Here is a 22,726-nt window from a genome sequence, read left to right on the forward strand (position 1 = left end):
TTGTGGTTTAGCTTGAAAATAATGTCCCAAAATTGGACATGAGAATCATGTGACAATCGTAAAGTTAAGCTCCTTGACTCACTACTTAATATGTAAAGCCAAAAGTAACCTTATAGTAGTTACTTAACATCTCTTTCTACTCCCATACCTTAATACTATACAGAGAACACAACATCGCTACATCTACTTTCATGGGGTAGTTGCCAACGTCGGATAGAGAAGGACCACCGATCACATTGACTGTTTTGGACCATATCACATGCTTTATTTCAGCAATCAAAATAATTAAAAACATCTCAATTTATTATACAATAACAAAACAGGTACAGATCCTTTGTTTTTTTTTTCAGTTCAAACTGGTATCACTGTCTAGTTTTGGTTTGGACAAAAAGGTTGAAAAAGGAAGAAGGAAGGAGGAGAACAAGAAAAGGCAATGGTGAAGACAAAGAGGACGAGGCAAAACATGAAGATCAGAATTACACCAACACAGACAGGACCATATGACCTTGTGTTCACGGGAAAGAGGTTTAAAGAAGGTGATAAGATGAAATGAAAATAGCACCTTTAGTTATGGGAGGGATGGGGGATAAATATGGACAATAGATCCGTTCTATTGCTTAGCACCAACTGAAGCTATTATTGAGAAGACCATCAAAGAAGCAGTGAGACCTTAGCACCAAATGAATGGGACATAACAGTGAGGTAGTCTCAGGAAATAAAAAACACACATTAATACTCTACACTTCTCACCCTTTTAACACTGAAAGAACCATCAATACCAAAATGTTTTGTGGGACCTTCAGTGTGACAAGGATGATGCTTAGCATGTAAGAGGAACTTCAAGAATGATGGAGAAGCAGTGAAAGGAGACACTCACACCCAGAAGACAAAACCCAAGTCTTTCATGATACCAAAACACTCTCCACACACCTTCAATTTTATTTTTTCATATTTATTTTTTTTGCCACCTGAACAAATGAAAAACAAAAAAAAAACATTTTCTTTTTCTTAAAAAAGGTGCATTACATGAAATGATCTGGTTTTCTCCTCTTCTACTTTAGGATCATCGATCCAACAATGTCATCATCTCAAATCCGGGGACAGTCATAATTTCCATTTTTTTTCCAAAGGGAAAAGGACATCTTCAAGGTTCTGGAAAGGCCAATGTAAGCAGGGGCACAGAAAACGGGAGAGGTGATAGATCTCCATCCCGTGAACACAACACACGGGCGTGGGTCTGTCCTTTGAGAGATGTTCTTCAAAGCATGACTATCTGTTTGTTTTTTCGTGTAATGCTTACGGAAACAAGAAAAGTTTTAGAGATGAGAGGAACAACAATTTCAAGTCCGCATGAGATATTCTCCTGTCCTGGTATTTGTGTTTTGTTTTTACACGAAGCAGACTGGTCCAATCTCAATTCCGAATTCCTGGTCTGCAGCTCCGATATCCATGGGTGCAACGTCAGTGATGGGCAGGCGTGATGTCTTTGATGTTTTGTATTCAATGACTGTCTTACCCCATTGTCCTGTGTGTTGCTGTAGAAGAAATGAGGATTATTAGTATATTATTTTTCTAGAATACATTAGAAGAAAGAGCTTGGTGTATTATAAGACACTAATATAGTGTAATGAGTCCTATCTCCACAGCAGCAGGACAGATTAATTGGGAAATATATAGGAATGTTTGGTACTCAAGGTTCTCATCCTATCAAACGTTTACTTACCGTGCAGCCATCTTCTGTGACACTGTATGTGAATCGGCTATTGCCCTCTGCTCTGATCTCAATTTCGTTGGAGCCTTGGAGGAGCAGGGCCTTCTTCAGGTTGCCAGTTTCTTGATCCATGTAAGCTACGCTGTTCTTGCAATGGTAGGTGATGTTCTGAGAAGCTTCAGTGGCCATGAGGCGGAGGAAGGTAAGTTGGATAGCAACATCAGCTGAGTCAGATCCCTCACTGCCGTATTCGAACTATTAAGTAAAAAAATAGGATTATTGTACTTCCTGTTTGTCTGCCATTGTATCTGGACAAAAGTTATGGGCCTGTTATAATCCATAACAAATAGGGCCACGCATTCTACCAAATTGTATCATGCTGTTGCTTACTTGGAATCCTTCACTCATTGTCTCTCCGAACCAGACATGCTTCTTCTCACGTGGGTTCTTGCTAGTGTACCAGTTCTTCTGTTCAACTGCGGATTGAGTTGGATACACACAGGTTTCTCCAGTCTCCATGTTACAGAAGACTTTGATGGCATCAGCAGTACAGCCTTGGTTGGGGTCAATCCAATATTCACCTGTGTAAAATAAGAGGAATTGCAATGTGATATTTTTTTCAAAGAACATACATAGGTATGGGCAAGACACATATCTGTATCTTCAGCAAATAATCTTACCGCTCTTCCAGTCAGAGTGGCACATCTTCAGGTCACGGCAGGTGCGGGCTGGGTTCTTTTTTGTACCCTCGGGACTACGGATGTTTTCAATCTGTTTGCTCAGGCTCTTGAGGGTGGTGTCTACCTCCATATCACGGTCACGCATGACATTGGCATCATCAGCACGGTAGTGAGATTTTTCCTGAGGAGGCTGGGGCATGAAGCTGAAGTCAAATCCACCACTTGGGGGGCCAGGAGGACCTGGGGGACCAGGAGGTCCAGGGGGACCCTAAAAATCACAGTATAGGTCAATGTTTTAGTCAAGGGAGAATTATACCACCATCAGAATTTGACCGGCGTATAATAAATGAGGACACTCACAGCAGGACCAACATCACCATTACGACCACGTGGACCAGGAGGACCGATGGGACCAGGCAGACCATTAGCACCATCTTTACCAGCATTGCCAGAAGATCCAGGTGGGCCCTATAATTTATAAGCCACAAAGTTAATCATATGTATTGTAAGCATCAATCATATATTTAACCAGAACAGATTATATTTTTATTGCTGATAAGAAATTACAAAAAAAATACTTACTCTTGGACCAGCAGGGCCAGAAGCTCCGGATGGACCTTGTTCACCAGAAGAGCCCTGAAATATAAATCGATTATTTCTATATGAAACTCAAGTTTTAAAGGTTCAAGACCAAGAAAGGATCAGCTGTTTTTAGGACTAAACTCCTTATCTGTCCATTAGTATTCTTTATTGACCACTAGTACTCACAGGGGGACCAGGAGGTCCAGGAAGACCATTGAATCCTCTGTGTCCCTTCATGCCTCTTTCTCCTTGTTCACCAGCTTCACCCTTGTCTCCACGTGGGCCTCCAGGTCCCTAAATTAGACAATATATGGTTACCCGACCGAGAAATGTATATAAAAGAGTTTTGAAAATTGAAGCAAGTGGAAAAATAAGTTTACTTACAGCGGGGCCACGGACTCCAGAAGGACCAGCGGGACCAGCAGGACCAGCGGGACCCTAAAAAGAAAAGCAGGAAAAATAGAAAGAGATCAGGGATTTGTTTAGCTAAGACAGACCTATCTAGGCCTGTATAAGATTGGTCTTCCTACAGAGCATTCATTCATCAAGTTGCCATGGCTCGAGATCGAGCTGAAGGCCATTAAAAAAAAAGTCAGCTTCTTCAAAGCTAAAACTTCATCTTCAGTTTGGTTAGTAATCTGTATGACATTGTGTGAGAGTGGCATAGCATGAGTTTATTGGTTGAAATTCCTCAAAGCCCAACTAAAAGACCTAAACTGAACTGATTACAGAACCAACATGACTACTAGACTAAATAGCATTGAACTATGTGCATTAATTAGATGTTCCTTTTGGTAACTATGGTCACATGCCCTTAAATTCAGAGGGAAAGCCTGAAACTCCTTTGCTACAGTACTACATATATAAGAGGGCCCCTTCCAACAATGAGCTATGTGGCAGATTGACTTTTGGGCCTTTTTATGCACCAGTGCCAGGTGCAAATATTTCCTCTGCACTTGCTATAGCTATGCCTATGCTCAGAGTTTACTCTCTCAATTAGACACGTTACACATATCAAACACTGTCTCTGGTTATGTCCAAAAGTCATACGTAGTATCCTACCTCTAAAATATAAGTATTGCAATAAATCAAACTATGATCCAATATCAGTAGTCCTTAATAATTATCTAAATAGTGTAAGTTGAGATAATCGGATGTACTCACAGTCTCACCACGATCGCCACTCTTTCCAGCAGGGCCAGCAGGGCCGGGAGCGCCAGGGGCACCAGGAGCACCAGGAGGACCAGCAGGTCCGCCCTCACCACGATCACCCTATAGAGAAAGAAATTATTAAGTTAAGGAACATTTTTTGTTATTACACTAATTTAATTGAACAGATATTGGTGGTATTTACCTTGGGTCCAGCAGAACCGTCACGACCAGGAGAACCTTCAGATCCAGGAGAGCCCTAAAGAAGAAGAACAGATTATAGGTCAAGCTGCCTTAAATTTTGATTTTGTGCAGAAAAGGGTCATATAAGGCATTTTGGTTCTCTATGGTTCTTGGTAATTATTACACCTGCTAAGATGACAAATGTCTGCATTTTATCTGGGTCTTAACAATGGTTACAGATGTTATGTGGCAAATTGCGCATTTTTTTTAATCTAATCAAACCTATGTCTTTCTTATGTATATTAACAACATCAGGTTTGGCTTTGATAAAACAGGTTGATAATATGGCAGTAACCATTCCTCAGCCTTAGGTAGACCTTCACAAAGTTCCCCTGCACAGTGTTGAATACATAATTATAGGACAAATGGACAGGTAAGAGTGCTAGTAGTAGTATGTTGGTCAGAAACTAAGAGTATTCACAATAAGAGTGTGTAAATGTATTGATATTATAGAAGACTTACCTCACGACCAGCTTCACCAGGGGGTCCAGCTAAGCCTGGGGGTCCAGAAGGACCTGGGGGACCACGTTCACCACTTGGACCACCTGGGCCTTGTTTGCCAGGTTCGCCCTTAAAGATAAGGCAAGAAAAAAAAATAAATTAAATGAGTATGACTACATGGGCACTGGGAATGTGTATGTGGCGTGTAATAATGAAGTATGGTGTGAGGGTTTTAGATTCCTTCACAGCATGTGGTATTATGGAGAAAGTATACTATGAGGTATTAAGCAATTATCAGATATGTTCTACCATTTTTAGTGCAATAGGTTAACTTTGATATAACCTAATTTATACAGCCCAACTTGGGGCCTACAAGAACAGGGAATCTTCAGACTATTGATGTGTTTTTCTATATCAATATTATACTCACATTGGGTCCAGGAAGACCAGGGAAACCTCTTTCTCCTCTTTGTCCTGGAAGACCAACGGTACCACGGGTTCCAGCAATACCTTGAGGTCCGGGAATACCAGGGGGACCCTACAAAGTTACAATCCGATAAGTTTCAGAAAGGTATCATAAACAATGAAAGAAATCGGATAGGAGTATTGTCATCTCAGAGATTTATGGCAGATTCATAGGAAGTGTCATAACTGTGGAACAGATGTAGGTCTAATTTTTTTATATTAATAACTTTCTGAAGAATAATGCCTCACCTTGCGCTATTGTAGACAGATATATTACTGCACATGTGCAGCTTACCTCATTCACTACTATAGTAGTTATGAAAATATCCAAGCAAGCATGGTTGGGTATTTCCAGAACTCCTATAGAAGAGAAGAAAGAAAACTATGCATGTGCGGCCACCTATCCACTCACAGCGGCTGCAAGATGTGGTCAGGAGACCCAGGTTATTGAGATAGGTCTTAGTCCCAACAGAGTGACCTCCATTTATAGGACATTTATGGCATATCCCATAAACCTATAGATGGGAATAACCCTATCATTTTATACATACACCCCTATGCATAATAATTTTGCTCATGTGCCCACTTCATAGTGAGTATACCATAGACAAAAAAAAACCCCTACAGTTCTTTCTATGTTTCTATCAATAAAGGCTTCATTTTTGTTACATGAACAAAATACTGGCTATAAGTACAATTAGGGTGACACTTACAGCAGGGCCATCGCCACCAGGAGAACCTTTCTCGCCAGAGGGTCCGGGAGGTCCAGCAGCTCCAGGTTCACCAGGACGTCCAGCAGGGCCAGTCTCACCACGATTTCCTTTTTGTCCTTCCTTTCCAGCTGGGCCAGGTGGTCCTGGAGGTCCAGCATTTCCCTAAACATGGTAAAGGTATTATGAAGTATGACCGCTATCTTAATTTTTTTCATCCCTAATACCATGATGTGTGTGAAGTCTATATTAGACATTAGCAATATTGATCTATCTATTTCTATGTTTAGTTATTACATGGGAGTAAAGTCATGGTCAAAGGTGGTACTTACAGATGGGCCAGGGGGTCCAACACGTCCAGCAGCACCAGGGAAACCAGTAGCACCCTACAAAAGTGAAGGACACATAATGAAACTTGTGTTGAACAAGATAATGATTCAAGAAGTCATTTAGTCAAAAGAATATACAGTATATCAATAGATTTTCTAGTCCACTCATACTTACAGGAGGACCAGCAGCACCACGAGCACCTTTGGGACCAGGAGCACCAATTGAACCCTATAAAAAGAAACAATAAACATATAATCAGGAATTTATAAATATTAAAGATAGTAATCATTAATTGATAGGTTTAAGAGATCTACAAATTAACTTACAGCAGGGCCGGCAGCACCAGTAGGACCGCCAGGGCCTGGAGGACCAGCATCACCTTTGGGACCATTGTCTCCCTGTTCTCCCTTGGCACCAGGTTGACCATCAGCACCCTAAAGAGAGAGAAGTACAGGTAAGGAAGAGTGGTAACTTTGTAATGGCCAAAATAATATTATGCCTGACAAACACTACAGCATGGGTCTAAAAAGTACATTTAATGTGAGATGAGATAGTAAAGCACACATTGGTTTAACTGTATGGATGCTATCACATAATTTATTGAATTGATTTTGTGGTCCTGAATTGAAATCTTTAGGAATTTTGGGATTTTGTGAATTAGCACCATGTAATTATTCCAATGAAAGATCAAACTCTTAGGCCATAACCAGGCTCACACTGGCAATAGGGGAACAGGTGAATCTCCTGATGTGCTCCAGTTCAGGAGTGGGCCCCCCACATGAGAAGTGCTATGCACAGTTCACTGGATGTACATTATGCAGACAAATGCAGCATACAGCATCTACTTTAGTTAAAAAACTACCCATTTTGATATTTTATGGATGCATAGGCTGGAATTATATAAAAAACAGCAGCAAACAATTTAGTATCATCCATCCCTGGCCACTAATATTTCCATATAGCTAAAAATTTGGCCTTCAGATTCAATTTTACTTATGGTCCCTTTGTATCCCAGTCTGACACTGGCCAAGACCCACGTGTGACTAAAGGAAAGATAAAGGCAGATTACCAAAATGGAGTAGATCAGTGTGCTTGGTATATGTAAAAGATTCAATCGAGTACAATTGAAAATAACCAATATCTTCCTGTATAAATGTTGATGACAATAAAAATATCTTGATATGTGCAAGATCAAAAAAAACCCATATCTAGAATACTTACAGGGGGACCAGCAAATCCAGCAGGGCCAGAAGGACCAGGCTCACCACGCTCACCCTATGGGAGAAATTGGTAGACCATTGTCATAAGGAATTGCATGACTGTTAATATGGTGGTGGTCAACTGATATTTACAGAAGATACTTACGGGACCACCACGGGCACCAGTGGGACCAGCAGGACCAGCGGGACCAGCTTCACCCTGTAGTGAAGAATAATTGGTCATTATCAGTGAGGAAAATTGGAATATTATAACCTTGACCCACTACAAAATAGAGCCCAATAGCATATACAGGAAACAGGTGAATATCACCCTTCTTCATTAGTAAGCATGTATGAAAACATAGGATTTATGACCAGCAAACTATGTCTGGTGTGGGACAATTTTTTGTATCCATTTTATTTTGTTGATAGATAACAAACATTTAAATGTATACAGATTTTGGTAATATTACTTTGTATGGGCTAGGAACCATCTTCTACTGTATAAGTGTAACACCTGATCACTGGGAAGATGCCACTTACTTTGTCACCAGGAGCACCAGATGGGCCAGGTGGACCAATAGGGCCAGCCAGACCTCTAACGCCATCTTTACCAGGGGCACCATCGCTTCCTTTAGGTCCTGCATCACCCTAGAAGGAGGAAGAGTGGAAAGATTTGAACACTAAGAAAAATAGTGTAATGTAAAATAGTGTATTATGAAATAAATTTGAGAATCAGAGAAGAAAAACAATTTAGATTATGAAATAGTTGACAGAAAAGTAGGATCAAGGCATTATTAGATAGTTAAATACAATTTTCAGATACTTCTTTACAAATTAAATCATGGATTGGCACTTACTCTGTCTCCCTTACCACCAGGCAGACCACCGGCACCACGCTCACCGGGCATTCCTTGAAGTCCAGGGGATCCTTGACCACCAGGGGCACCTGGGGCACCAGCTTCACCCTATCATAAGGAAAACATAAGAACACATGATGAACTAAATTTAGAATTTAAAGTTTCTTACAACCTGATAAAATTGACGTAACTACCCATATTTTCCAATATATAATACTTCATTATGGATCCACACTGATAAATATGAATGTTTTAATGTACTATTTCAGTCCATTTTATGTTTCTATGTTTTTACCAAGCAGAAATCAATGTTCTTAATATCTACATATAACCGCCATCCATTACTGAACACCAGGCCCCTGAAGATAAAAATGTGCCCTATCATTTGTGGTCATGTGAAAGTAAACCCACCTTAGCACCATCGTTACCAGGAGCACCATTAGAACCACGGGGTCCCTGAGGGCCAGGAGGACCTTGGCCACCACGTTCACCAGGGAAACCTCTTTCACCCTATATGAGATAAAGATAGTGAGCATTACATTAATACATTTATGGCAGACATACTGAGAGGGGTCTATCACTAATAATTACTTTCAGTCTAAACTAAGTAGAGTGTCTTACTAGGAGTTGTAAGGCCTAATATTATAGATGATCCTAGATATCATCCATCAGAAGAAAAAATTACTTATCTGTTAGTCAAATACTAAAAATAGTTACTTTTGACTAACTTCTTTCTATACTATGGCCCGGTAAATGGTTTGACCATGAGGCATTATACAGTCAATGTCTAACTATCTATTTATAAATGTATCATACTTACTCTTGGGCCACCAGGACCAGGAGGGCCAACATCTCCAGGAGCACCCTATGATGAAAAAGGTGAAAGTTAATATCATTAAAACCAATAGAGGCTGAATATTTAAAATTTATTCCAAAATAATTTTTGCAACCAACCTCTCCCGTCAGTTCTCTTCTACTAATCCCTTTACTTGATACCCATTGCTCTTCGAATTCGGCACAAAAAGTCTAACCATGGCTGTCCTCAACCTGCACCTTCTATGAATCTGGCCTGATCTCTACATACCTCCTCATATGTAGCATCTGATTCTCCTTCTTTGCTTTCGTCTTGTCTGCTCATCATACTTCCATCTCCAAAATCTATCCTATTTATCCTCCATACTTTGAAACTTGTCACCCAAAGAATAAAACTTTCCCCTCTATTTTAAATCTTCAATAGCAACCTGAAAATCTGTGTCTTCAGACCATATTGACACTTCTCTACCATTTAAGCAGCCATTGTCCTCATCTACTGTGTTTTTCTCCCTTCTTTTGTGATTTGTAAGCCCTCATGGGCGGGCAGGGTCATCCTTTTCTGTACCGGTCTCTAACTTACTTAGTTCATGTTTTTTGCACTTGATTTTAGTCTAATGTTATTTGCTCAAACCTTTTCCCCTGTGTACACCTTCTTAGAATAAACGGCACTTTTAAAATGATTGATAATAATGATAATAAAATATAATGTATGATTTGTCAGCCCTAATATATACTGGATATAGTTTTCACTAGAGACACAAATTGGTGGTTAAATAATTCAAATCCATTATTGGTATTCCAACATTTTCATTTATTTATTACTATATTCTCACCTGTTCACCGGGCTTGCCACTCTCACCAGGAGCACCTGGAGATCCGGGAAGGCCCTAAAAAGTAAAAATAATGTTGCTTTTTTTCTGAATGTCTTTAATAGTTAAATGTATAGTTGCCAATAGCTGAAATTTTGTATAAACATAGGTCAAATCATTATTTTCATCAACGCAAAGAAATTAAGTTGAGCTATGTAAGCTCATTTGTAAGGTGGTCATACACATTAGATGAATGTCAACCATCTAATGTGTATGTTGGTATCTTAACTCCAGCACAACTGCAGGGTTGGGCATGTTAATTTTGATATGCTTGATCCTTTTGCTTTCACGGAAGATAAGCTGCCAGTTGGGGTGTATGGCATCAACTTACTCTCTCTTCTCATTGAGAATAGAAGAACTCTTGGCTGATCCAAGTATTAAGGCTTGGGAAATTGAGCCATTGGACAACAGCTTTCTAAGCTGCCAGTTGGGGTGTATGCCATCAACTTACTGTCTCTTGTCATTGAGAATACAAGAACTCTTGGCTGATCCAAGTATTGAGGGTTAGGAAATTGAGCCATTGGACAACAGCTTTCTAAGCTGCCAGTTGGGGTGTATGGCATCAACTTGCTCTCTCTTCTCATTGAAAATACAAGAACACTTGGCTGATCCAAGTATTAAGGGTTGGGAAATCGAGCCATTGGACAACAGCTTTCTAAGCTGCCAGTTGGGGTGTATGGCATCAACTTACTCTCTCTTGTCATTGAGAATACAAGAACACTTGACTGATCCAAGTATTGAGGGTTGGGAAATCGAGCCATTGGACAACAGCTTTCTAAGCTGAAAGATAAGGTGTATGGCATCAACTTACTCCCTCACCTCATTGAGACTACAAGAACACTTGGCTGATCCAAGTATTTTATTGTTTAGAAATCTAGCTTTCTAGAGTCCACCTTATGATTGGAATAAAAATCAATGGACACATGCTTGGAAATTAAGGACAGACAGCTGCTATGACCTATGTCAAAAACTTACTTGGAATCCAGGGGGACCAGCGGGACCTTGTTCTCCTCTCTCACCAGCGGGACCCTACAAAAGAATAGAGGCATTGGTTAGTTATATTTGCTGGAAAACCAATACTCACTAAATATTAGTGATTATTGAGGCAAAATAATAATGCTTACAGCAGGGCCAGGGGGACCTTGAGCACCAACTTCACCATCTTTGCCAGCGGCACCCTAAGAGAGGCAGAGAAAATCCATTATGAATGAAAGCTTAAACATGGCTAACAAACTACCCTTCAGTTAATTACTTTACAATGTTGGGGTGACTACTTGGTTATGCTATTGGTATATGATTGGGGTACCTTATGACTTATGATGTCTATATATTTTAGAATTATTGCAGTTTGCTAAAGAGATAAGTTGATAAAGCTCACATAGAAATGGTGGCAGTACTGAGCTTCTTATAGTTTATATGACAGGTGCAGATATACCATCGGTGAAACCTATATAGCTGCACTTGGGCCCAAAAGAAAAAGGGGGCCCATTTCCACCCCCTAAGTAGAAAACAGCTTCTGTCATAGACACAATATTATACTGCAAAGGGCCCATACACTATTCTTGCACAGGGGCCCTATTCTGTCTATGGCCCTTGATACACTGTATTATCTGAATCTTGGAAGATATGCACTATTTTTGTGTGTCACTATTGACTAAACCTAATATTTGAGATACTTACAACTGCACCAGGGGCACCAACAACTCCCCTCTCACCAGGCTTTCCAGCTTCACCCTATGGAAGTTAGAAAAATGTATTAAACACTTTATACAAACAAGTTAAAATTGTGAAGGAATAAAAAATAAAATAAAAATCACTTACAGCAGCGCCTTTAGGACCAGGGAATCCCATTACACCAGATTGGCCTCTAGCACCAGCTGGGCCAGGAGCTCCAGGGCGGCCATCTTGACCAGGGGCACCCTATTTCATGGTTGAAAAAAAAATCACATGTTAGAATGCATAAATCAGTCTAGTATATCTAAAGTAGATGAAATAATGGAAGGTAAGGAAGACAACTTACAGCGGGACCAGTCTTGCCATCAGGACCAGGGCTACCAGGGCTACCAGTCAGACCCTAAAAAGATGAAGAAAGAAACGGTTATGTTGTATTACTCTGGTAAACAAAGTATTCCTTTTGATTAAGAGCTTTTGGACCTTTTTGGCTTTTTATGTTATATCCTGGTAAGTTCTTACCTTAGCACCGGGAAGACCAGGCTCACCAGGACGACCAGACTCGCCAGGAGATCCTTTGGGACCAGCAGCACCGCCGGGACCACGTTCACCAGGGGGACCCTAAGACAGAACAAGACTCAATGTCTAGATACAGGATAGAGCATAACTTTTAAGTCACAATCCTGGAGGTGGCCATATCAGCTCCAGTAGTAAAATGTCATATCTAAAACAAGTAGTATTACCCCCCAGTCCATTGTGTGGTATACATATATACAATATGTTATAGTAGTAGACTGTCAACTAACTTTGAAGTCTTACATTTTCCCACATTGTGAGACATTCATTGTAATGATATTTCTGTCATATCTTCTGAGAATATAAATATTAAGTGTCCATAGAGTAGAAGTCTCACCTTAGGTCCACCAGCACCATCAGCACCAGGGAAACCACGGCTTCCGGGGCCACCCTATGAAAGAAAAAATATGGTAAAAAAACTTAGCTTAAAAGAGAGACATAAAATAATAAAACCTATGAAATGAGAAAAAAAATATAATAGTAAGCCTGTTCTTACTAACCAGGGCCCAAGATCCGCTAAACATGGCAAGCCCAATATTTATGACTCTGTACCATTGGGGTAGGATTAAGAAAATGGCGGTTATGTATTCTTGTATATACTGAATATGCAAAAGCTCATTACTATTAAATGAGCATAGAGGCTATTAATAAATGGCCAAGAAGATAATATCTCATCTGAAGAACCCCACCATATACAGGCAATAATATTACAGCAGATAAATATTTTTGGGGGGAATATATATATATAATTTCCATACATGAACAGAACAATGAACAGGTGAAAGATCCCTGTTCTTAAATTGATATATGATGGCAGCCATTTTGTGGTATGGATGAAAATATCAGAAGTGAAGACAGCCAATCAATTCAACAGGAAGTAGTGACATCACTAAATTAAATACATGATGTCACTGTCATTTAACAAACTGGCCTAAGAAATTACTTCCTTCAGTGCTTTCTGTTGGACCGAACACAATTTTAGGTCACAGCTCTCAATAAACTACTGTCCTCAGACTTCTGTAAATCATAAGATCAGCTGGGAATTGTCCCCTAAAATATTGAGAATATATATTGTGAAATAATACAACATGGACTAAATTCTCTACAAGTTCAGGTGTTTTTTGCAATATACTTTACTGTAGATTTATACAAACATGGCAATGTACCAACCCTTGTAGAGACATTATTCAGGAAATATGAACATTTATTGTTAAAATGTTCATTTCACATTTATGAACCAATATTCTGGGATCCTTATGAGTTATGAAGAATGCGATTTTGTGGTAGCCAATTTTCAGTTATACACTAATATTTCTGTAGGCCCTACTTACTACAGGGAATCTGTTAAGTATGGAGAAGGGCGAACGAAAGTGAAATGGTGATATTGTGATCTTTGCAAAGCCTTAAACAAAGGTTCTGACAAAGTGGTCAAATTGGTAAAGAAGAAGACTTTTTAGGCCACTTACACGTTCACCAGCAGGTCCGGGAGGTCCAGCAGGTCCAGGTTCTCCACGAGATCCTCTCTTTCCTTCTTCACCAGAGGGACCTGGGGGGCCTTGTACTCCAGCTGGGCCCTGAAGAAGATTATAAAGGTGATCATTTTGGTTTCATCATCATGATATCAGTTCAAATTGAGAAAATGGAAGATCAAAAAGATACTTACAGATTCTCCTTTAGCACCAGGTTCACCTTTGTTTCCTTGGGCACCAGGTTCACCCTATAGAGTAGAGATAAAGTAACATTTTAGACCACGTTTAACACAAAAAATTCTATTTCTTATACTTTACAGAATTAGGGGTCAATTTCAGAATTGATCTGCTAAAAGTACAATTAACTGAGTTTTTCCAGAAAATGCATGCAGAAGGCCAAAAAAGGGGGCACATGTTTAATTTTATACTTACATTGTTACCTTTGGGACCAGGAGAACCACCTGGACCCTGAGGTCCGGGAGCACCACGGGCACCAGGGAAACCAGGAGCACCAGCAATACCAGGAGACCCCTATATAATTGAAAAAAAATGTATAGTTTATTAGTGATATCAAATACCTACTTGGATGATCTAAGTAATGATTAAAACAATGAGGGGACAATACAACAGAATTATTGCTGGGTTGTGCTGAGGTGTACAGCATGATAGTGGTTAAACAGAAAAACATATTGGATACTTACAGTGGCACCCTTGCCGCCAGGTTGACCATCACTACCAGGATTTCCCTAAAATAAAGAAGACACTAGTCATTGGATCTGTTTTGTTGATGATTCCGGAATCTTGAGTATGAAGATGCCAAGGACACTTACAGAACCACCAGGAGAACCAGCTGGGCCAGGAGAGCCAGGTTCACCACGAGCACCTTGAGGACCATCAGGACCGCGAGATCCTTGGGGACCAGCATCACCCTGTATGATAAAGAATATGGGTCACTGTGTAGCATAAGTTGTATTATCTAGTCCTCTAAGATGTGGACTATCTGACCAGAAGTGTGTCCAACTGGCGCATGATCAACATAATTATTGGTGATTATGGAGGATGGACACTACTTTGTTTAATTCATATTGTATATAATTTATTTAGAAATTAATCTATCTGACATATATGTACAACTACTTTATAATACAGTGATTTAAGTATGAAAAATTCTGCTTCCTGTAGGTAAGTGAAGTCTTACCTTGGAACCAACACCACCAGGGAATCCGGGAGGTCCACTTGGGCCAGTGGGGCCCTAAAACAATGGAAAAATATTTGGTAAGTCACAATAGAAGATATCTGCTTCCTTATCAAGTATTGAAAATGATCAATTGTAATAACTTATGAGGCCTGGTCCTTAGATTGATGTATTCCAACAGGACAGGTGCATCCATTTAGTTGTAACTAACATCAGCTTTATAAATATAGAGGCAATTATAGATTTTTTTTCCATCATAGTAATCCAAGATTACTTACAGGGGGACCAGCAGCACCAGGAGCACCATCATTACCACGAGCACCCTAGAGAAAAAAAAAAGAAAATTATTCCCATTAATCCATCTTGACTGATTCTTCAGCACACCATTAGGGGTTTGGAGGTAAGAACCAATATACTTACAGCAGGGCCAGAGGGACCGGGACGACCTCTCTCACCAGGGAGCCCACGAGGACCCTACATAAGAAGAAAAGGTTAAAATCCCATGGTTATTTACAAGCTCAACCCTACATATAATGTTACCTTGATTTCTAATGTTTCCCACTTAACCTAAGTTTTTTTGTCATTGTCACTAAATGTAACATATCTCATGAACATAAGAGCAACCATATGCAATGGTTTTGGGCCTAGTGATCCACTATGACAAATAGCCTACTCTACCACCCATGCTCTATCTATAGACATAAGGGATATTCATTGGAAGTGTATACAAGTAATATATGCTGTTATTTAATTACTAAGATTTTGTTTGTTTTTCTGATTTTCGGGATTGTGGGATTGTGGTGTCCTGACTACCTTAAAACTATCAACATTCCTCTTATAAAAAATACTACTTACCACTTGTCCAGGAGAGCCGTTCTCACCAGGTGCACCAGGTTCTCCCTAAAGCAAGTAGAAAATAACAAATTAAGACCACTAGAATCAAAATATTGGTCACTTAGGCATTACCTAGTGTTGTTGAAGCCAAACCTACCTTGGGACCAGCTGGACCAGTATCACCTTTGGCACCATCAAGACCATTGAAACCCTATTTATGGAGAAGAAAGGTTATGAGATCTTGCACCATTTCTGAAAAATGACTAATCATATGGATGCTGCTTTCATGTTGAACTCACTCTGTGTCCCTTCATTCCTGGAAGTCCAGCAGTTCCGGGGAGACCACGGGCACCCTAAAATTTAATTAAGAGAATGGTTGTCATGGCCACTGACAATAGCATAATGACTACAAAGCACATGACTTAATGGTCATGGTATGCTCACCACCAACAAACAATATCAAATAAAGTAATTAAATTAATTTATAGGAATTATTCTGAGGCTAATAAAAAATATATCTCAGACAGTTGCCAGATACCATCTTATTATCTCCAAGATTAAGCTTTACTACTTAATCCTTAAAAGTAAGTTAAAATTACATGATATTCTTACCTGTGGGCCTGGGGGTCCACGTTCACCAGGGCGGCCAGGTTTGCCAGCTTCACCCTATAAGAAAAATAAAGGCAAGTTACTGTCAGAGGAACCCACAAGATTCTACCACTGGGTACAGTTTTCCCCCCTTGGCTGGGCACATACTGTATCCATATACTACTATACCTAGGGCCTATCTAGTGAGGACATTGGAATATGCCATGCAAATAACACCGTGTCAGCCTGCCGTGCAGCTGGAGAAGCTCAGTTGGCCGAAGCCTACTTTATAGCTGGTTCTTCAAGCATGGGCTTCACTAATTTTATGTCCATAATAAATAGTGTCATTTAATTCTAATGTTCTGAATGAAACAGGACTTTATGAATTTAGGACATGGGATTAGCCAGTTTATGAAAGTTACGCTTACAATAAAATGAAATATGCCCTCTCTTTTTAGACTCCTAATTGCATACAAATCAAAATTAATTGGTCTTTTCTCCTTCTCAGTTTCCAATACTTACATCTTCACCATTCTTTCCTGGAGGTCCAGCGGGTCCACGGGGTCCCATAGCACCCTAAAAAAGAGGACATGTTTATTAAGATGAAATATTTGGGTAAAACTTATCTATTGGTTGGTTGAAACTGGGAAAACGTTATGTGTACTATAACCAGATCCTACACCAAGTCTCACGCCCATTGGCCTCTATTGAGCTAGTAACTCTGCATAATATTATAACCTAGGGTTTTTCCATGTTGTCTATAGCTGAGACTTTGTCTCAGGGAAGCCTTAATTTAAAAAAAAAAGACTATATGAATGTAAATAAAATCTAAAATTATATACAAGGGCATCATGGGGATTGCTCTCAGTGCAATCAATGATTTTTGAAGTAGGTACGATTAGGATCTTACTGACAGCCGATGAGGAGGCCTAAACAGCAAATTATTAACTTGCTAGGCCTATATTTCGTAAAATGGGAGCAAACTATATTTATGGATTAATTAGATCTCCAGCCATATTGTCACTTTCTTCTTCACTATGACACAATGTGGCTGCCTCCATAGATATTACACTATATTGACACCATGTGGCTGCCTCCATATTCATGATGCCATATTGACATCATGCGACTGCCTCCATATACATGATGCCATATTGACATCATGTGACTGCCTCCATATTCATGATGCCATATTGACATCATGTGACTGCATCCATATTCATGATGCCATATTGACATCATGTGACTGCCTCCATATTCATGATGCCATATTGACACCATGTGGCTGCCTCCATATACATGATGCCATATTGACACCATGTGGCTGCCTCCATATACATGATGCCATATTGACACCATATAGCTGTCTCCATATACATGATGCCATATTGACATCATGTGGCTGTCTCCATATACATGATGCCATATTGACATCATGTGGCTGTCTCCATATACATGATGCCATATTGACACCATGTGACTGCCTCCATATTCATGGTGCCATATTGACATCATGTGACTGCCTCCATATTCATGATGCCATATTGGCATCATGTGACTGCCTCCATATTCATGATGCCATATTGACACCATGTGGCTGCCTCCATATACATGATGCCATATTGACACCATGTGGCTGCCTCCATATACATGATGCCATATTGACATCATGTGACTGCCTCCATATTCATGATGCCATATTGACACTATGTGGCTGCCTCAATATTCATGATGCCATATTGACATCATGTGGCTGCCTCCATATTCATGGTGCCATATTGACACCATGTGGCTGCCTCCATATTTATGATGCCTTATTGACACCATGCGGCTGTCTCCATAGATATGACACCATTTTGACACAATGTGGCTGCTTCTATAGATATGGCATTATATTGACCATGTGGCTGCCTCCATATTTTTGATGCCATATTGACACCATGTGGCTGCCTCCATAGATATTATACTATATTGACACCATGAGGCTGCCTCCATATTTATCATGCCATATTGTCACCATGAGGCTGCCTACATATTTATGATGCCATATTGAAACCATGTGGCTGCCTCCATAGATATTACACTACATTGACATAGTGTGGCTGCCTCCATAGATATTACACTATATAGACACCGTGTGGCTGTCTTCATAGATATGACACCATATTGACACCATACAGCTGCTTCCATAGATATTACATTATATTGACACAATGAGGCTGCCTAAATATTTATGATACCACATTGACACCATGTGGCTACCTCCATAGATATTATACTATATTGTATTGACATCATGTGACTGCCTTCATAGTGGCGGGCCATGGAAGGAATTGCCTTTCGGCATTGGCTGAGGCCTAGTGCTTCTAATTAGACATAAGTAGAATTTACTTTCCCAATTTCTTCATATCCATTTCATGAAAGATTTAGCCCCAAGTCTGAAAGGTAAAAAAGATACTTACAGCAGCACCGGGTTCACCGGGTTCACCTGGGGGTCCTTGGAAACCTTGAGGTCCCTGTAAAAAGATGAAGGGAAGAAAGGTTAGATAACTTCTACTATATACGCCACTGAAAGCCCAGTGGTGGCATGACATCTGTTAACAATGTGTAGGCAGATTATGAAGATACTTACAGGGGAGCCAGCAGGTCCAGGAGGACCACGAGGACCCATTGGACCCTAAAATAAAAGAAAAAGATGTCAAGTTGAGTTTAGGCCTCGTCCATTACTATAACCTCAATTAGGGGATTTTCCCATAATTGTAAGCTACACAATGTTGGAGTCACATATACTTTGATATGACTATGTTATTTATGTCCTCCAGAAGTATATCAATTGTAAAATGCAATCTAGTGGCTTCTTACCATTGGGCCAGGAACGGAGCCACCAGATGATTTCTCATCATAACCGTAAGACATTTGAGGAGCAAAGTTCTGTTGAGGAGAAAAAAGGTACCATGGTTAGACATGACAATTGGTCAGCCATAATGAAGGCAAAACATATATGCTCAGTCAGAATGCTTACTCCGCCAAGGCCAGGTGGACCAGGTGGGCCTGGGGGTCCAGGAAGTCCGGGTTGTCCAGGAATGCCATCTCTGCCAGGTGGGCCAGGTGCTCCCTTTGTAGAGAAATAAAATGACCAATTACTACAAAGTATTAGGATATCACACAGTAAGACTCCCTATACAGAAGAACCATGAAGTCATTACTAAGAGTTATTGTTCCATAAAGTGTGGAATGTCTTAGGTACAAGTCCAGACAGAATGAAGTAACTGTAGAGATCCTGAGCTGTGCATTTGGGATTTCTTAACAGAATTAGACTTTCTAAGGGCAAAGATCAGATTCCTGCAGGTAACGACCTGTTTAAAGGGCAAAGCTTCTCAGCCTTGACATGACAGTCATCAGCTTATATATGTCAATTAATGTCTACAGGGATGCTGCAAGATATGGTCGACTGGGATATCTCGGCCTAAATTCTGACACTCACCCTCTCTCCTTGTGGGCCAGTCTCTCCCTTGGGACCCTGAATTAAGAAAAAGAAAAAAGTTGAGGAAAAGGGTGCAAGTATAAATCAAGAAGAGTGAAAACACAATAGATGATACATTAGATGTTCTCTAAAACATGACTCACCTCAACTTGAGATTCTGGGACTGTTGGATAGAAAGAGAAAGGCTTCAGTTACTAATTATTGGATGTTGGTGTCAACATACATGTGAATCTATGGTGTGGTATGCTTATTATATTGCTTTTATTCTGTGGGATGTTTTGCTATTAAAACCAATATGACATTGTAAGTTCTAGGCCTACATTGCCCACCATATCCTTATTTTTATCTCATTGCTTACAGTCAGAGTCAGGGCAAATTGGACAACATTCTCCGAATGGGATTTCGGGGCTTGCGCAGGCGATGTCTTCACAGATCACTTCATCGCAAAGGACGTTTCCGCTGTCGCATACGCAGATCTGGCAGGGTTGAGGTTTCCATACGTCTCTGTCATTATACCTAGTACCTTCATGGGTGCATTGAGAATAGTTGGCTGCAACGACATTGTGATCAATGTTAGTGTGGAAAAAGACGTAGACCATTACAATCTAATGTCAGTGTGGAATCCCACCTGAAAAGAAGCGTATCTCCTCTAGCAACCATGAAAAGTACTTTCACATTAACTTGCAAGGGGTTAAAGTGCAAGGGAGGAGGGGGCACAGCTGTTTTTTTTAACATCTGGATTAAAAGCAAGAAACAAGAGAAAAAAAAAATCATCATCTGGTTCCCATCAGCCAGACTCAGTGACAAGGGTAAAAGCTGCCAAAAATACTGAGAGTGGGAGGAGGAAGCAGAACAAAATATTTGGAAGAGATCTGTGTTTTCCAGGCTAAGGTCTCTTCCAAACCAATGTGCATCATAACAGCTCTTGATCTATGAGGGACAAAAGAGGGGGAATAATGCTTCGCTCAGGGCAGAGGGAGAAGGAGGAGGAGGAATAATGGAATCTGAGAAGGTGAAAATGTTTTGGGTGGGAGTAGAGGTTGGTGGTGAGAGCCTGTGCTGGAGGCGGAAACCGTGGCCTTCAAGCAGATGATGATGTACAGGATGAGGCATGTTCAGGTACAAGTGGAATGTTATTAGGGGGCTGAGGAGATCATCTCACTAAAGCAGAAGTGACATATATACATTTACTGCCTCCAGCTACCATAAACATCCAAAGATTTAAAAAAAAAATTAAAAAAATGAAATAAAATAAAATAAAAAAATAAATGATAAAATTAATTATAATAAACATAAATTAAAAAAATAAACAGTTGTAAAAATATCTAAAAATAACCTAAAAAAACATGCAGGTGTTAATAAAAGTTGCAACACTTTTTTTTTCCACCGCACCCATTAATGTCATTGTTATGCATTGTAGTGCCACTGGGTGGCAGTGATTCAACATGGACAAAAAACACTAATAAAACTTAAAAAGTAAAAAATAGAACATGGTATGTTAATACGTTCTAGGATATTCAGACATAATATAAAATAAGGAAAAGAGGAAACACATAATAATGGTAAAATAAGTAACACTTGTGATAGATAGAACACAATAGATTTTGCATCCTGCTTGAAATTTCTATTGTTGCCACCAGGTGGCGGCAGTGTAGCAGCTTGGACCAGTATGGTAAGTAAGCATCCTGATGCTGGAGTTCTGAAGTTATGTCTAGACTTTTATATACTGGAATCTGTTAACAATCCCAGATGAATCACTCCTTACCATATTTTATTATCCCCCCATCCCCTCCCACCTGATGAGTTTAACAGAGTGTAATGAAAGCCACATGCAACTTTCTGTCCCTCAAGCCCAATTTCCATACAGAGCACTCAGGGCAATCATGAGATAATATGTTTTCAATAAAAACAATGCATTAACTCATACAGGAAAAGAGGATAAAGAGGAATCCCGCCACTCTATTTACATTGGTTCTTCATTCTTCCCTACATACAGTTAACCCCTTAAGTACATGCAAAACTAATATCCAATATTGCAAACGTCAGCTTTCCAGATGCAACTTTTTAGTGTAGAACTACAATTCCCAGCATAGCACTAGGATCTGGAGAGCATCAGTTTGCAGACATTGAATCTATGACATTGAGCAATATCATGAAGACACATCAGGTGCACCCATCCTTGGCGATGTAGGTGACCTTCCAAGACCTGAGAAGATAACAAAAGTTGTACTCACCATCATCTTCTCCTTGACATTTTGCTGCTAGGATCGTTGCTGCTATTACCAGCAGTAATCTTGTATCCACAAAGCTGAACATGTCTAGAAATCAGACATGTAGACTCTCTGTGGTCCTGTCTAGATCTTCTTAGGTCCTAGTCATACAGGGGTAGGTTTAGTGGTATATCTCCAGTGCAGACCCCAGCAGAAACTTCCTACTGTGTCCCAGCTGGACAGGGTCCCCTTTTTATATCTATGCTCCACTTTGAGAGGTGGGGTCCTGGGATCCTGCACTCTCTATCCCCTTTTTTAAGGTTGGAACATTGGTCCAGCCCTTTAACCAATACCAATCTCATGCACAGACTCCTAAGGAAAAAAAAGGACTTCAAACAAAGGCAGCTCCTCCCTGTGCAGAAGGCTGAGGAGTCTTATTCTAGCTTAGTCTTTCTTAACCGAGACAAGATACTTTGTCTTTCATATTGAACTTAATGAGGAACCTAAAATTAGGGTTCCTATACCTGCGACCTTACTATCCGAGCTACCTAGCGGTGGTGTCAACCTGCCTAGGACCTACTTAAGATTCCCCACTTTTTTTAGAGTCAATTCTTATTTTTTTTCATAGGTAATGTGTACCTTTATTT

The 22,726-nt window shown here is 40.0% G+C and overlaps 1 protein-coding gene across 1 annotated transcript; it reads right to left on the bottom strand.

The window, feature by feature from the left end:
• Window positions 1-241: 241 nt before the first annotated feature.
• COL1A1 (collagen type I alpha 1 chain) lies at window positions 242-22,351 on the bottom strand. The gene is made up of 51 exons (XM_075350209.1): window positions 22,104-22,351; window positions 20,228-20,419; window positions 20,013-20,032; window positions 19,870-19,905; window positions 19,408-19,500; window positions 19,248-19,316; window positions 19,018-19,062; window positions 18,848-18,901; window positions 16,908-16,961; window positions 16,410-16,463; window positions 16,097-16,150; window positions 15,955-16,008; window positions 15,819-15,863; window positions 15,384-15,437; window positions 15,242-15,286; window positions 14,967-15,020; window positions 14,599-14,697; window positions 14,470-14,514; window positions 14,201-14,299; window positions 13,963-14,016; window positions 13,766-13,873; window positions 12,637-12,690; window positions 12,246-12,344; window positions 12,073-12,126; window positions 11,874-11,972; window positions 11,733-11,786; window positions 11,177-11,230; window positions 11,028-11,081; window positions 10,017-10,070; window positions 9,191-9,235; window positions 8,782-8,880; window positions 8,371-8,478; window positions 8,054-8,161; window positions 7,677-7,730; window positions 7,533-7,586; window positions 6,638-6,745; window positions 6,486-6,539; window positions 6,314-6,367; window positions 5,985-6,146; window positions 5,237-5,344; window positions 4,828-4,935; window positions 4,328-4,381; window positions 4,138-4,245; window positions 3,358-3,411; window positions 3,160-3,267; window positions 2,974-3,027; window positions 2,752-2,859; window positions 2,392-2,659; window positions 2,102-2,292; window positions 1,724-1,966; window positions 242-1,535 (listed from the first exon to the last, which is right to left on the bottom strand). Exons 1-51 carry the CDS (start codon window positions 22,183-22,185, stop codon window positions 1,389-1,391), a joined length of 4,329 nt encoding a protein of 1,442 aa, XP_075206324.1. The 5' UTR covers window positions 22,186-22,351; the 3' UTR covers window positions 242-1,388.
• Between the last annotated feature and the right edge of the window lie 375 nt (window positions 22,352-22,726).

Source organism: Anomaloglossus baeobatrachus, chromosome 5 (assembly GCF_048569485.1).
Source record: "Anomaloglossus baeobatrachus isolate aAnoBae1 chromosome 5, aAnoBae1.hap1, whole genome shotgun sequence".
Classification (NCBI taxonomy): Eukaryota; Metazoa; Chordata; class Amphibia; order Anura; family Aromobatidae; genus Anomaloglossus; species Anomaloglossus baeobatrachus.

Bases quoted from the DNA above. Each gene is read 5' to 3' on its own strand.
- COL1A1 (XM_075350209.1), bottom strand. From the start codon at position 22,185: ATGTTCAGCTTTGTGGATACAAGATTACTGCTGGTAATAGCAGCAACG. The intron at 10,071-11,027 runs GTAAGTTTTTGA...TTTACTTTTTAG, and splicing joins CTGGTCCCCCTGGATTCCAA to GGCCTTCCCGGATCTCCAGG. The intron at 8,479-8,781 runs GTGGGTTTACTT...TCCTTATGATAG, and splicing joins CTGGTAACGATGGTGCTAAG to GGTGAAGCTGGTGCCCCAGG.